This window comes from Benincasa hispida, chromosome 7, assembly GCF_009727055.1.
Source record: "Benincasa hispida cultivar B227 chromosome 7, ASM972705v1, whole genome shotgun sequence".
Classification (NCBI taxonomy): Eukaryota; Viridiplantae; Streptophyta; class Magnoliopsida; order Cucurbitales; family Cucurbitaceae; genus Benincasa; species Benincasa hispida.
Genome location: NC_052355.1, coordinates 35,131,192 through 35,147,239, shown reverse-complemented (window position 1 = coordinate 35,147,239; position 16,048 = coordinate 35,131,192). Strand labels below are relative to the sequence as shown.

Genomic DNA, 16,048 nt, shown 5'->3' with positions numbered 1-16,048 from the left:
GAGGCTTTAGGACAAGTGGGAGATTGTTGGGATTGGTGTCCTAAATCTCCTGGTAGTCTCGTAGTTTGTAAACATTCTATCAACATATTGTTATTAATAAAATAAGTATTATTTTATAAGCATTTACTCAATCCAATAAACTAAGATCCGTGGTTATTTTATGTAACTTAAGCATGTATGTGGAGACATACAAGTGGATCATGCCTTAAGTAATAACCTAAATGGTTTGTAGTAGATGGACAAAGGAGGGATACCTTATCCTGGTGATACTACGGATACGACCCGCTTTGTAGATGTACAAGTGTTGTAAAGTGCTACAAATGATCTGATCCTGATTACTTATGTGGAGACATGCGGGTGGGGGTATCCTATATGAAGAGTTTGTATAAGACCGAACCACGAAATGATTAGTCTCTTTATATAATGTCGTTGATAATTGAGACTTACATTTCACTAGAATGACCATAGGTGACATGACCTTCATCTTGAGTGAGTTGGGAACTCCTGCTCATGAGGGCGGTTCTTTGATTTGTATGGGTGAGAGTGGCCAAATTGCCAACTCAACAAACCTACCATTTTGGAGATTCATCTTATTGGGGAGCTGAGAACTTAGCTACACACGACGAAATTCACTCCTTCCTCAAAGTAGGGGTAAGTAGATAAATTGCCCTCTTAAGGGCTAATTTCGGGTCTTGAACATAGTGGTCACACCCTCTCTTGGGAAGAGAGGACTTAGTCATAGTGGACTATGACTTATTGTTCATTAGAAAAATTAATGGTACTTAAGGAGTTAGATGTAACTACAGGGGTAAAATGGTTAACTGGCCAACTGTACTTACGAGCGATTTATGAAGGATCATCGCATTGTTGATTGGTCATATGGACACAGAAATATATCTGTAGTGCGAAAAGTGCAACTGTCGGTCTTTAATGGAGTGCCCGGTAGTTAACAGATGGTGGATATCGTGATTAAAGAGTTTAGTCAATTATTAACGTACCATTGGAGCTTCAAGCTACAGGTCCATAAGATCCCCTTGGTAGCTCAATGGGTTCAAGTTGAAAATCAGATTTTGAGTTAGTTTGAAGTGTTCAAATTAACAAGAGAAAATTTGATTATATATGATATAATTAAAGTAATTCAATTATATGTGATATAATTGATATGATGTATTTGATACGTTATTTGATTGGAGGAATTAATATAAATATGATTTATATTAAACGCCATAAAATAGAAAAAGAACTATGGTTTATATATTGCATATGATGCAATATTAAAACTATAGGCTATAAAGATAATATGGTAAGTTAGTTATTATATTTATTTATAATATATTAATTATGTGATAATTAATTATTCTTTTTCTTAATCACCGACTTGAGTGGGAGGTTATTTGCGGTTTATGGTAACTGTGAGATAAAAAGAAAAATAGTTTTCCAAATCATCAGATCATTCATTCGTATCGTCTCACAAAAGAAAAACTATTGAGTAAAAGAGTTTTACTAGACAATAGTATTACACAGCCTAAATGATCAAGTATTGAGTTTACTATACGATAGTTACTTGTTGATACACGATCGAGTAGCAAGTCTATACGATAGGCTTCTTCTTACTACACGATCGAGTATCAAGTCTATACAATAGACTTCCTTCTTCTGTCGCATACTCGATCGTTCACTTCCTCCATTCCTCTATCCAAAGTCATACAGAGCCCAACTCCTGGATTCTCACACTGAGAATACCAAGGTAACTCTTGTGGTGGTGTTCTTTTTCTATTCAAGGGTCAAGGATCGAGTTGTACTCGATTGTGAGTAAGGTTCATCCAGTTGCTCGTTGAGATCGAATTATGATTGTTGCGTTTGAGTTTGTGCTGTTGGATGCATTGCTGAACGATCGAGGGATACTTGAAGAAAGGGTTCTTCAAAGGTATTGCACACTCGATCCCTTGTTTGTTCTCTAAGAAGCATGTTGTAATTTACTCGTTATACATAATCTGTCCTTTTTTAACTGTAAATGTTTGTGTTCTTTCTCAATGGCATTTGGAACGATCCTCTTCTACTCACTGGTTCTCTATTTAGAGTTCCTTCAAGACACTAGAGGCAGTTTCGACGACGGCGCGACTACTATGAGGAGGCGGCGGAGGTCAGTGGTTGGGGTGGGCTTAGGCGTGAAGATGACGTGAATGAAGAAGTTGAAAGAAGGGGAGAGAGTATGCGCCACGACTAAAGGGAAGATGAAGAAGGTGAAATTTTTTTTCTTTAGTACACGCTTCCCAAGTCCCAAAATAAGTACATATATAAATATTTTTTTTAAACCCTAAATAAATGTATATTTAGAAATATATTATTTGTACTTTAACCCTACCTCTCCCATAAAAATATATATAAATCTAATATATTTTTATTCTTCTTTTCCAATTCTAAAAAGGAAATCCCCAAAATTCTCAACACAACCCTAAAACTCCAAATCAAATCTTCAACACTCTTTAGAAACAAAAATCTATACCCAAAATAAAATCTCTTTTTTTTTTTTTTACCTTAAAAATTTTCGGGACATCACAGGGTGTTTCAGATCAATTTTAAAAATGTCAAAGGTTATGATCAACTCTCAATGCCAATCCCTCCTAAAGGTTGGAGGTTGAAACTTTGGGATTCTCTCTCTCAACTGTCAAGTCTAAATCCTCCCCGTTGAGCTCAATTAACATGGAGCTTCTGCAACATCCCCTGGGATTTTCATGATTCCCTCAACCCATCACTGAATCCTACGTTTTAAGCCATTACGAGTCAGTCTCACCTCTCTCTTTGCCTCAATCCCCAATTTCAGACGCTTGATTTTGACAAAAACCAGAGAACATGGCAAATGTTTTGTGCTTGATTCGGCAAATGGCTGCAAATACCCCTCCTCGCCGAATTCTTTGTAGTTCCCCTTCCCATTTTATGTTTTTCTCGATCGCTAACCCATCTGATCATAACGACGACACTGTTCGCGAATTTTCCACGATTTTGAAGCGTGAAGATTGGCGGATCCTTTTAAACAACGAGGAAAGTTTGAGGAAGCTAAACCCAGAAATCGTCTGCTCTGTTCTACGGAAGAACGAAATCGACGATTCTGTGCGGCTTCAAAATTTCTTCTATTGGTCGACTTCCAAAATGGGTACTCCACAAAACTTGCATTCTTATTCAATTCTTGCGATTCGTCTTTGTAATTCTGGGCTTTTCCTTCGTGCTGATAACATGTTTGAGAAATTGCTCGAGACCCGTAAGCCACCGTTGGAGATTTTGGATTCCTTGGTTAGGTGCTATAGAGAATGTGGTGGGTCTAACTTGACTGTTTTTGATATTTTGATTGATAACTTTAGGAAGTTGGGTTTCTTGAATGAGGCTTCTAGTGTTTTTATAGCTTCAATTAGTGGAGGGTTCTTTCCCAGCTTGATATGCTGTAATAGTTTGATGAGGGATTTGTTGAAGGGTAACATGACGGGGTTGTTTTGGAAGGTGTATGAAAGTATGGTGGAGGCTAAGATAGTCCCTGATGTTTATACATACACTAATGTGATCAATGCACATTGTAAAGTTGGTGATGTTATCAAGGGAAAGATGGTTCTTTCTGAGATGGAGGAGAAGGAATGTAAACCTAATTTGGTCACCTACAATGTTATTATTGGGGGTTTATGTAGGACCGGAGCTGTTGATGAAGCTTTAGAGGTAAAGAAGTTGATGACGGAGAAGGGGTTGGTTCCGGATGGCTATACTTATTCTTTACTCATTGATGGGTTTTTCAAACAGAAGAGATCAGAAGAAGCAAAATTGATATTCAAAAGTATGCTTAGTTCGGGTTTAAACCCTAATCATTTTACCTGCACTGCTTTGATTGATGGGTTCATGAAACAAGGGAATATTGAAGAGGCATTGAGGATCAAAGATGAGATGATTACTCATGGACTTAAGTTGAACATTGTAACTTATAATGCAGTGATCAGGGGCATTGCTAGGGCTGGTGAGATGGGGAAAGCAATGGCTCTTTTTAATGAGATGTTTCTGACTGGCATAGAACCAGATGCCGAGACCTACAACTCATTGATTGATGGATATTTGAAGTCTCACGATGTGGCTAAAGCGTATGAGCTACTAGCTGAGATGAAAGTAAGGAATTTGAAGCCAACGTCGTTCACTTATGGTGTGCTTATTAGTGGCCTTTGTCGTTCCAATGATCCACAAAAGGCCAATGAAGTTTTGGAGCAGATGATCAGGAACAGGGTGAAACCAAATGCTGTTATATATAATGCCTTGATTAAGGCTTATGTCCAAGAAAGTAGATATGAAGCTGCAATAGAATTACTAAAAAGGATGATTGAAAATGGGGTCCTGCCTGATTTGTTTTGCTACAATTGTCTTATAATTGGTCTTTGTAGAGCCAAAAAGGTGGAAGAAGCAAAAATGTTGCTTGTTGATATGGGTGAGAAAGGAATAAAACCTAATGCATATACTTATGGGGCTTTTATTAGTTCTTATAGTAAATCAGGTGAAATCCAAGTTGCAGAAAGGTATTTCAAAGACATGTTATCTTCTGGTATAGTGCCTAACAACATAATCTATACTGCTTTGATTAATGGGCATTGCAATGTTGGAAATACCGTAGAAGCTTTGTCAACTTTCAAATGCATGCTTGAGAAAGGGTTGATTCCCGACGTCCGAGCATATAGTGCACTCATTCATGCTCTCTCCAAGAATGGGAAAACCAAAGAAGCCATGGGGGTTTTCTCTGAATTCCTTAACAAGGGTTTGGTGCCTGACGTTTTTATATACAACTCTCTTATATTTGGCTTCTGCAAGAAAGGTGAGATTGAGATGGCATCCCAACTTTATGAAGAGATGCTTCTTAATAGAATTAATCCCAACATTGTAATATACAACACCTTAATTAATGGACTGTGCAAGCTTGGTGAGGTAAAGAAAGCTAGGGAACTTTTTGACAAAATTGAAGGAAAAGATTTGGTTCCCAATGTTGTGACTTATTCAACAATTGTAGATGGATATTGCAAATCTGGAAGCTTAACCGAGGCGTTTAAACTGTTCGATGAGATGGTATCGAAAGGAGTTTCTCCCGATGGTCACATCTACTGTATTCTCATTGACGGTTGTGGCAAGGAGGGAAATTTGGAGAAGGCACTTTCTTTATTTCACGAAGCCCTGCAGAAAAGTGTTGCTTCCCCTTCTGCTTTCAACTCTTTGATTGATGGTTTCTGCAAACATGGAAAAGTGATTGAAGCTAGAGAGTTGTTTGATGATATGGTAGATAAAAAAGTGATACCGAATAGTGTTATGTACACAATTCTGATCGATGCATACGGCAAAGCAGAAATGATAGAGGAAGCGGAGCAGCTTTTTCTAGATATGCAAACGAGAAATATCATACCGAATACTCTTACATGTACTTCACTTTTACTGAGTTATAACCGGATAGGAAACAGATTTAAGATGATTTCTTTGTTCAAGGATATGGAAGCTAGGGGAATTGCTTGTGATGCAATTGCATATGGTGTTATGGCTAGTACCTACTGCAAGGAAGGAAATTCTCTTGAAGCCTTGAAGCTGCTCGACAAAAGCTTGGTCGAGGGTATAAAGTTGGACAATGATGTGCTCGATGCATTAATATTTCACCTCTGCAAGGAAGAAAAAATATCTACAATACTAGAGTTACTCGATGAAATGGGAAAAGAAGAACTTTCTCTTAGCTGTACTACATGTAACGCTCTTTTACTTGGTTTTTACAATGCAGGTAATGAAGACGATGCTTCAAAGGTTCTTGGCATTATGCAAAGGTTGGGATGGGTTCCAGCCTCTTTAAGCTTAACTGATTTGATAAGTGCTGGTAGAAACGATACGATATCTGATAATTTCCCAAGTATTGCAATGCAAGTAGGGTCCGTGTAGTCCAATTACTGGAAACTATTCTGTCTGTTTTGAAGTGTTCTGATTTATGCCTCATTTGAGCAATAAAGCTGATGGCCTGAGCAGGATGCTAGTGAAGTTATACTCTCGTTTGGCTACCAGCTGAGACTGGGAAGCGCCAAGCGCCATTTTTGTTGTTTGCAATGATATGGAATCTGTTGCCGAAGTTTGGTCACCGAACTGGAATCTCTAACACCATAATGGAAGAGAGAGAATTGGCAAGCAATCCTTGAATTCTATGACCCTAGTTTTATCTTCAGGCCTTCTGCAACAGGTCCTCTTTCTTTGCCTCTCTAAATTTGCTGAGTTGAAATTTATGCTTTCATTTCATGTTTTCTTGCAATATTGATTGAAGTTCATATTATCCAATTTGGTTTGTAAAGCATGCAACAAGCCTACGATGAATGCTGCTACTTTAGTCCTGGGTGGTTTATCAAAGATGGCGGTATATGCAGCGTTATTCGGTTATTACTACAGATTTGTGCATCAATTCATGGAAAATGCCAATGGTATGCAGATACTTGCTCTTTATCAATTTCTTGCTATGATCTCCGGTTGCTTTATATCTTCTTTCATATCATTATTTCCCCCTTGAACTTAGATTTGAAAGGTTGTAATGTCAGGTTTGAGCCTTCTTAAGCTTGGATTTGCAATGTGGGTTGTTTTCTTCACTACAGACATGAGAAAATTGAACATTCTATATCCTCAAGCAGCGGTTAAAGATTTGAGGATTCAATATATATATATATATATATATATATATATATACACACACATATATATGTATGTATGTATATATGTATAATTTTAAGCTTGTATGATATGGATCCAAATTTTTGTTTGTATATAAAAGTGATTATTCATGAATTCCTGAACTTCACTAACACCTCGTCAATGTGCTCGATTTGATGGTGTAAAATGTTTTATACTAACTAATTTTATTGATTAATCGGGTCATTCCATTATGTGACCATTGAGTTGAGATATGGAGTATGATTAAGGATGTAAAAAGTTTTATTTTACAACCTTGAGAGAAGAAAAAAATTTAATATGATGGAGAGGGTTTTAGCCCAAATAACTTGATAAATCATGATACAATCAAATACCATGGTTTAAAAACATTATTCTAATATAAAAGCAAGTCATTTTACTTATCTTCCTCCACTAATCCACCAACATTAAAACTTTGTAGCACAAGTGAGAAAAAAAAGGTCTAAGAACCTGACATGAAAGGTTGAAATCTAACAAGATAAGCCAAAGATGTTTTTAATTTCATAGTTATATTTCCTTTTATTCCTTGGTGGGTTATTTTTTGATTCTGAGTCGGTTCAGATGGATGAATTTGAAGACTTATGTATGAAATGACTTTCTAAATATTTATAAATATCTTTTTAAATTCTTTAAAAGTCATTTCAAAACGATCTCTCTTATAACATTGGACTTGATACATTTTACCTTCATGGCAAATTTGACAAATACTAGAATATGTATTAGCAAATAATCATCCTACTTATAATCATACATCAATTATTCTAAATAATATGCCTGAGATTTACCTTTTTTTTTTTTTTTTTTATTTCACATTCTTCTTGAATAAACTTTTCTTTTTGTTTCAGGTGGGAGGGAACAAGTGAACCAAAACTATATTCTTTTTAGATTAGGGACCGTTGCAAATATAGCAATCATACTAAAATATTAACAAATATAACACAATGTAAAATAATTTACAGATTTAGAAAAATTTAAATCGAACTTTTAGAGATAGGGTCTATCAGTGATAGGAGTTTATCAACAGTAGAGTCTATTAATGAAAGATTTTTCTATCGATTATAATAAACTTTTATCACTAATAGATTTACTTCTATTACTTATAACAAAATCTATCATCAATAGAAGTATATAATTGATAGACTATTATCAACGATAGGCTCTATCACTGATTAAGGTTTATGACTTATAGGCTTATATTATTTTAAATCTAATGACGATGGCCAATGATAGATTTCACATAGAAGAAATCTTTCACTTATATGGAAGGCTATTTATAGGCTTTTATTATGCACTTTTAAGTTTTAATTATATATAGTTTAGTTGCAGTTTAGTTGCTTCTAATTCTTATGGTTACTTTGAAAAAGATATTGCATCAATTTACTTTGAATATTTTGTTGAGTTATCAACGAAAGAGATTGAGAAAACAAAAGGTGGTAAGAAAGTGAGAAAATAGAGAGAGAAAAAGAAAAAGATGTTTGAAATTTATGAATAATAGAAGAGATAAAATATATGTTGGTTGTGCATTGTGATTGATTTATATTAGTCATATCAGTCTATCATTGATCGATCTAGGTTACAAATTAAACTATGTTAGTGATAAAATTCTAGCTATGAGAAAATATATAGTGATAGAAGCTAACATGAGCATAGTCCAATTAACATATGACATAAACTTTGAATTAAAAATAAATAAATAAAAGTTTGAATCTCATAATTATTGTGCTAAAAAACATAATGATCAACAAAATAACAAGGGATAGAGGGGAAAGGAACCTGTAAAGAAGAGAAAAATCAATGAAAACTATATATAACTAAAAAAAATAGAATATTGTACAAAATTGAGCATATAAGAGAATGAAAATGAAATTAAAAAAATTACAAAATTGAGAAGAAAAGTCCAATGTTAATCAAGAATAAGAAACAAGGTGAACAAAAACAACAGAACCGATTATTTGAAAAAAAAAAAAAACTTCCAAGAGGTTTGAGAATAGATTTTCCCAATTGAAGGGATTTGAATCCGAGAAAGCATGTGATCGCGTTTTTGATTTCTTGAAATAATTAAAAATATAAAAATAAAGAGAAGGTTAGCACTATACGTTTGTCGATCCATAATTACAGTAAAATCTTCTCCTCAAACTGGTAGTCTTCTCCTTAAAGTCTTCATTTTCCATGAGATCTTCCTTGCTAAACTCTGGCAAGGATTCGATTTGTAGAAACCGCTCTAGAAAGATGAGAGGGAATAGGGAAGAAGATTTTTTAGAGAAAACTTCTCAAAAACTGGGAGAATTTTCTTGTAAGAGAATTCTCTATGTAATGATTGTAGAAGATTATGTCGTAGAGAGTAGAAATGCAGAAGTGATTTTCGTGAGGGCTCCTGTAACAACTCAAAATTTGAGGTAATTTTTTATTTAATTATTTGGGTGTTATTTTGAGTTTTGAGGCAAAATTGTTTACTTCAACTTAAGAGAATATTTGAAATTTTAGATATATTTGAGGTGGATCATGTCGGGAAAGTCCTAAAAACTCGTAGTTTGTAAACATTAAACATATTTTATTTATAATAAAGTTATTTTTCTATCAATAAAGGTGTTATTGAATTGCATCCTTTTATAAATCCAATAAACCAACCTATGGCTATAATATATGAATACTTAAATTTTATATAAGACATAAAAGAGGATCAAGCCAAAAAGGTCTATAAGTATATGGATAAGGTTGTGTACCTTATCCTAAGGACACTATGGATGTGGTCCTCTTTGTATATTGATACAAACGATGTGATCCAAATGTCGTTCATGTGAAGACATGCGAGTGAAGGCATCCTATATAAAATATATTTTCATAAGACTGGACTACGAAATAGTCACTTTTCTTTATAACAACTGTTTATTGTTAAAACTGACTATTTCAATTTGATGACCTAAGGTAACTCGATCTTAATCATGAGCTAACTACGAACTCCTGTTTATTCGAGATTATTCTTTAATCTACATAGGTGAGAGTGGTTTTGTAAGACGAAATTCACTCTTACCCGTTTTAGGATAGCACATAGGTTGTTCCTTTAAGTATTGACTCCTGGTCTTTAACAAAGGGACCCCACCCTCTCGTGACTAAGAGGGATTCGGTTTATTGGTAAGATCATAAACCAATTGTTCATTAGATGATAAGTGGAAACTTAAGGAGCAAGATGTATTACAGGGGTAAAACGATATTTTTGACTTAACTATTAATAAGAACAACCTGTGAAGAATCGACTTACTAATTATGGTTAAAACAAGTTGATAGAAATATATCTACAGTGAGGAGAGTGAAGTGACTCTTATACAAGAGCACCTATGGGCAGAAGCGGATCTTTCCAATTCATTGTGACAGAATTTATACATATGCATTCAAACATACAGATATGCATTGATAACACTAAATTACTGGCATGCTTAAAAGATAAAAACAAAAGACCGAGAGAACATACCAATTGAAGACTTTTCTTCACAAATTCCGGTCTCATCGTGAACGAACTCCTCTCGCTTTTTATAGTCCAGTAAGTAATCGCCCAGCAACACCATGGTCGTCTACATGAACAGCTTCGCACGAACAACAGGCAACGGGACGACACCACCACTCGAAGCCCTCAGTATTCTTGGGGTGAAAATTCAAAGGGTGGGCTTTGATGGGATTGGTAGAGAGGAGGAGGAAAGACTATCGTGTACAAAGATCAAGCAAGTGGGAGAAAAGGAAGACTATCGTATAGTCAGGTGCTTGATCATTTAGTGCGAGGTACATGATCGTGTAGTAAAAGCTAAGCAATCGTCTATACGATCGTTTAGTTACACGCAGGCGCTAAGCGATCGTCTATGAAAAGGTAAGCGATCGTTTAGATGAAGGGCTCGTGGGTGTGTGATTGTTTAGTAAGCGGGCACTATCGTATAGGCTCTCAAACACTAAGCGATAGAAGGCTTATCACACCGTGAGTGATTATGCGTGTCTCTCACGCAAAATAAAAACCATTTTCGTTTTATTCTTCAGTTACTAGAATTGAATTGAACTTACTAATGCACGAATTCGGAGAAAACGGTGGCCAATTATCTCATAACCATCCAATTAATAAAATAATAAATATAATCATATTATATTCATAACCTATAGTTTGATATCATATATCAACTATAGTGTTTTCTCCTCTACTTGATATAAATCATATTTATATCAATTTTCCTCCAAAATAATGTATCTCATACATTTAGTCAATCATATCATATATAATTAACCAGTTCAATTATATCATATATAATCGAACTCCCTCTTGTCAATTTGAACATTTCAAACTGACCCAAAAACTTATTCTCAACTTGTATCCAAGCTACCAAGGGGACCTTATGGCCCTATGGTTCGAAGCTCCAACGGTATGTGAATAGCTGACTAAGCTCTTTAGCCACGAGATCCACCATCCGTTAATTGCCAGGCATTCCACTAAAGACCGACAGCTGAACTCTTCTTACCACAGATATATTTCTATGTCCATGAGATATAACTAACATGAGTACAATAACCCTTCACAAATGCTCATAAGTACAGCTAGGCCAATTTATCGTTTTACCCCTATAGTTACATCTCGCTCCTTAAGTACCATTGATCCCTCTAATGAACAATACAACATAGTCCAACTATGTTTGAATACCTTTCGGGCCATGAGAAAGTGTGTGGCACCACATCGTTCAAGCCTAGAAATCAACCCTTAAGGGAGCTATCTATCTTCTTACCCCTACTTTGAGGAAGAAGTGAATTCCATCTTGTGTAAGTGAGTTCCCAACTCCCATATAACGAGACGTTAACACTTCATGGTCAAGTCTTATACAAACTCTTTGTATAAGACGCCTTTGCTCACACGTCCCCTATACGAATGATCGGGATCAGACCACTGTAACAAGTCACAACACTTGTAACCGCATCCGTAGCGTTACCAAGATAAGGTTTTCCTTATATATCCATATACTACAGACCATTTTGGTTATCACTTAAGACATGATCCACTTGTATGTCATCACATACATGCTTAAGTTATATAAAGACAACATGGGATTTTAATTTATTGGTTTGTGGTAAATCAAATAAAACATCCAAATGAGCAAAATTAAGAAGTGAAGTAAATATCATATATTATACATCACAAGCATTCGTACAAACTACTTACAAACTACAGGACACGAGACTTTAGGGCATCAACCCTAACAGAGAGTGCAACTATTAAGCTATAGTGGTATGTCTCGGTAGTTAACTAATATTGATTAATTCGGTCTAAAAAATTTAGCCGTCATTGGAGCTCATGATCTGTAGGTCCATTAGGTCATTCTACTAACTCGTAAAATGATTAAACCTTAAAATAGAGTGTTGAGAGAAATTAGAATATTCAAACTCGATTTAAGGTTTGGATTATTATATTCGATATAATTGATTTTTAATTAACAAGTTAAACATAATGGTTTTAGATAGTTGATAATGTTTAAATATGATTTAAATATTTGATGAGGTATTTTATTAATTTAATATTTTGTGTTAAATTAATTAAATTGATTTAATTAATTTTTCATTTTTAATTTATTGAAATTTTGAATTTATGAAATTCAAAATTATGAAATTAATTGAATTAAAATTTTGATTTGTGAAATTGAGTTTGATAAATTTTATTTAATTAAAATTATTTTGAAAATCAGTTTTAATTTTAAATTTTAAATTCATTTTATGTTTTTAAAAGAGAAAAAATGGAAGATTAATTGAAAGAGGTAAAATCCAACTTTTTCCACTTTCAATTACACCTCATGCCACTTTAATCCAAAAGGAAATTGAAGTGGCTGTCACAATTGCAATATGATTTGCATGGATTAGTGGTATATATTGAATATTTGACTTCGTAGTGAAGGATTCATGCAAACTGAAAATCTAGAAAAAAAAAAATCTATGGTTTTTTTCTACTCTCCAACTCTCAAAACCCACACCAATTCCCTCTCAATTTGAATTCCACCTCTCAATCTAATGTGTGGGATAGTAGAGAAGACTTTGATGGTGGTCTACTACTGAGATTGAAGAAGAAATCAAAGAGGATTCAAGCAATACGGAGGAATCTACAAAGGTTGTACACTTAAAACTCTATTTCTGTTTTCTTTTTAACATGCATACTAATTAGTTAAAATTGATGAAGTTAGAGTGCTTAGATCCTTAATTATTTCTGCTTGTTGAATGTTAACTCCATCAAATCAAATGATTTGGAGATAATTCAATTTAAATGGTTGAGAATAATGAATTTAGAAATTGAAATTTAATTTAAGAATTTGGATTCATTTCAATTTTTAATTCAATTTGGGAAATTGAATTAAATCAATTTTAGAATTGTTTATAAGTTGGATAAGATAATTAATTTAAATCAATTTTATGGGGTAATTGGTTTAAATTTATTTTCCAAAAGGGATTTGGGAGTTTATTCTTTTTTATAAAAGATTTGGGGATTCAATCTGATTTTGAAATTTTAATTTAATTTAAGGGGAAATTGAATTAATTTACTGGAGGAAAATTTAGGAAAAAAATTTGGGATTTTGGACTTAATTTAATTAGGATGAATAAATAAGGAGAATTTTAGAATTCAAGAGGGAAAAGAAATTTGAGAATTTAAGAGGGAAAAGGAAGAAAAAAAATTACATATATATGGTTAGGAATTCATAAAAAAAAAAAAAAAATGGAAAAAAGAATTAATTAAACTCCCCACTAAAGATTTGGGGATTTAATTTGATTTTCAAATTTTAATTCGGGGAAATTGAATTAATTTATTGGAGGAAAATTTAGGAAAAAAATTATTTTGGGCTTGATTTAATTAGGATGAGTAAATAAGGAGAATTTTAGAATTCAAGAGGGAAAAGAAATTTGAGAATTTATGAGGGAAAAGGAAGAAAAAAAAATTATATATATATGGTTAGGAATTCATTTGAGTTCAAGTAAAAAAAAAAATGGAGAAAATAATTAATTAAACTCCGCCCACCCCCCGCCCGTCTTTCTCTCCCTCACCACCGCCGTTATCTGGTCACGGCACCATCGTCACTGCTATCCGAACGGGCGCTGCCACTTCTTTGAGTCAGATCGCGTCGTCGTCTGTCTCAAACCCACGAGATCCAACGCTCAACCGTCGTTCATCACCATCCGCTGCTAACAGTCGCGCCGCTGCTGTTCACTCACCGTCGGGGCGTCGCCGTCACAATCGTTGGTCACCGCTAAGTGTTCGAATCCAGCCGCGTCATTCATTTAGGTTGTTTATGTCCTTCCGTGTGTTCAGATCTAGTCACATTGCCTGTTTCAGACCATTCAACCGCCGATCGTCGACGATCTCTTCACCTCTCGTTGCTCCGTGAGCCATGTATCATTGAATTTTGCCACGTCTCGCTGTGAACTAGAGTTTTTGGGTAAGATTGTCGTACTTAGAAAGATTTTCTTTGAGGTATACTGAGTGTACATTAATTTTGACTCTAATTTGTTGATATACATTGTGGTTTGGATGTTAGAACAGAGTTTTGGAGTGTCAAGAATTACTTTCAAGCAGCTTAAGGACCCGATTGACAACGTTTGGTGAGTCTTGATTGTTGTTCTTCAAAGATTTGAATGGATAGTTGGCCTAATTAATGACTAAATTTTAATTGTGGAAGATTAATTTGAGATTTCAAGGAGGGGTGGAGCAGTCATTCAACAATATCAAAAGAGTTTTGACATGTTTGATTGGGAATTTGTTTGTAAAGCTTGAAAGGATTTTGGGATCAAGTTATATTTAGGGGTTAATTCAAGGCCTTTATTTCAAGATAGAAAGGATTTTGTTCAGTTATCAAGACTTCATGGAGGCAACTATCTTTTTATTGGTTCGCCTTCGATCTAGTCCCCTTGCATGATAATGATTGGACTGGATTGATTGGACTGTCTAATTTAGACCGATTGGACTATCTAATCTAATTAGACTGAATGGATTGTTTTGACCATGATGATATGTAAGGTTCATTGAGAATATGCTGGTAATTTTAGCCTAAGATAAACGACTGTACATCTAACAAAGGAGTTATATGTAAATTGATGCATACAAAGTTATAGGGTTCTTGTAGCTTTTCTTATTTGGGCAGATGCATGCATTTGACTATTTATGTGCACATTATGATTGATTTGTGGACCTTTGAGTTACACACTATGATTGATGCATGTTCCTTCGAGTTCATGTTTACAATTGATTTGTGGACCTTCGGGTTACACACTATGACTGATGTTGTTCCTTCGAGATCGCGTTTACAACTAATAGGAAACCCTTCGGGATCATTATGACTGATATCATATGGGTGTACATCGATGCCTAGATAAATTAGTTAACAACTAACTTAGAGGGTTTAATAGCGGGTTACTTATCGAGTATTGTTATACTCATCCTTTCTTTCAGGAAATGATAGGAATAGGCTGGCGAGTGACAGACACCCATGACAAAGCCATATAAGGACAAGAGAAATCGCTTAAATCGCTTTCGCTCAGTATATGTTTTTCTTAGTCATTTGAATGTTTTAAAATTAGAATTTAATGTCAAACAAAAAATTTAATGTTTTGAATATTTTCTTTCTAAAAGGTTTAGAGGGCCACGAATAGAGGTTTTATTTATTTGTTATTTATTTATTTTAGATTATTTAACAAAAAAAAAAAAAAAAAAAAAAAAACTATCTTTATTGCTTTTGTTGAAATATGGTGCTTTAGCCCTAAGGGCATTTTTATCTTTTTACTTCATGCCTACTAAATTAGGGTTTCTCTCATTCTATTTATATCTGAGGTTGGGGTCTCTTGTATTTATGACATTAAAATAACATGGCTTTTTCTCCCTATGTTAAGGTTTTCCACGTAAGTCTGGTATTGTCTTTCTCTTTTCTCTTTATTTTTCAATACGGTATCAAAGCAAGGTGATGAAACCCTAGCCCTGATAGAAGAAATTCAGTCATCAAACATGGTAGGTGATGAAACAATGGCAGACGCAACTAATATGGCCATGATCCAGGTGGTCGTGGTTTGATATCTTCGGACGATCTTGAACCTGGCGCAATAACAACCCTTGGAGAGCAGCCGCCAATCGTCTTCAACCCAGCAACCGCGCCACCCATAGTCCTTGGAGCCGTGCCATTGAGCAGCCATAACCCAGCTGGATCGCGGATCGCCTAGATGGCTGGCAGTCCTATTCCAGAAGACGCGCTAGTTTTCGCGCAGATCTCCCAGCCTCAGAAGTTGTCGAGCGAGTTTGTTCCAGCAACTGGGTCGGGTCAGTTGATCGGAG

General features: G+C 34.8%; 1 protein-coding gene and 1 long non-coding RNA gene across 2 annotated transcripts; both read left to right on the top strand.

The window, feature by feature from the left end:
- The first annotated feature begins 2,468 nt into the window (after positions 1-2,468).
- Positions 2,469-6,872, top strand: LOC120081485 (pentatricopeptide repeat-containing protein At5g61990, mitochondrial). Its single transcript, XM_039036420.1, has 3 exons — positions 2,469-6,226; positions 6,336-6,461; positions 6,576-6,872. The coding sequence occupies exon 1, from the start codon at positions 2,854-2,856 to the stop codon at positions 5,932-5,934; it is 3,081 nt and encodes a 1,026-aa protein (XP_038892348.1). The 5' UTR covers positions 2,469-2,853; the 3' UTR covers positions 5,935-6,226; positions 6,336-6,461; positions 6,576-6,872.
- A 6,851-nt stretch (positions 6,873-13,723) lies between these two features.
- LOC120081958 lies at positions 13,724-14,729 on the top strand. Its single transcript, XR_005482997.1, has 2 exons — positions 13,724-14,165; positions 14,270-14,729. It is a non-coding gene; the product is annotated as an uncharacterized LOC120081958 (long non-coding RNA).
- The last annotated feature ends 1,319 nt before the right edge of the window (positions 14,730-16,048 follow it).

Excerpts from the sequence above, each read along its gene's own strand:
- LOC120081485 (XM_039036420.1), top strand. The coding sequence starts at position 2,854 with ATGGCAAATGTTTTGTGCTTGATTCGGCAAATGGCTGCAAATACCCCT.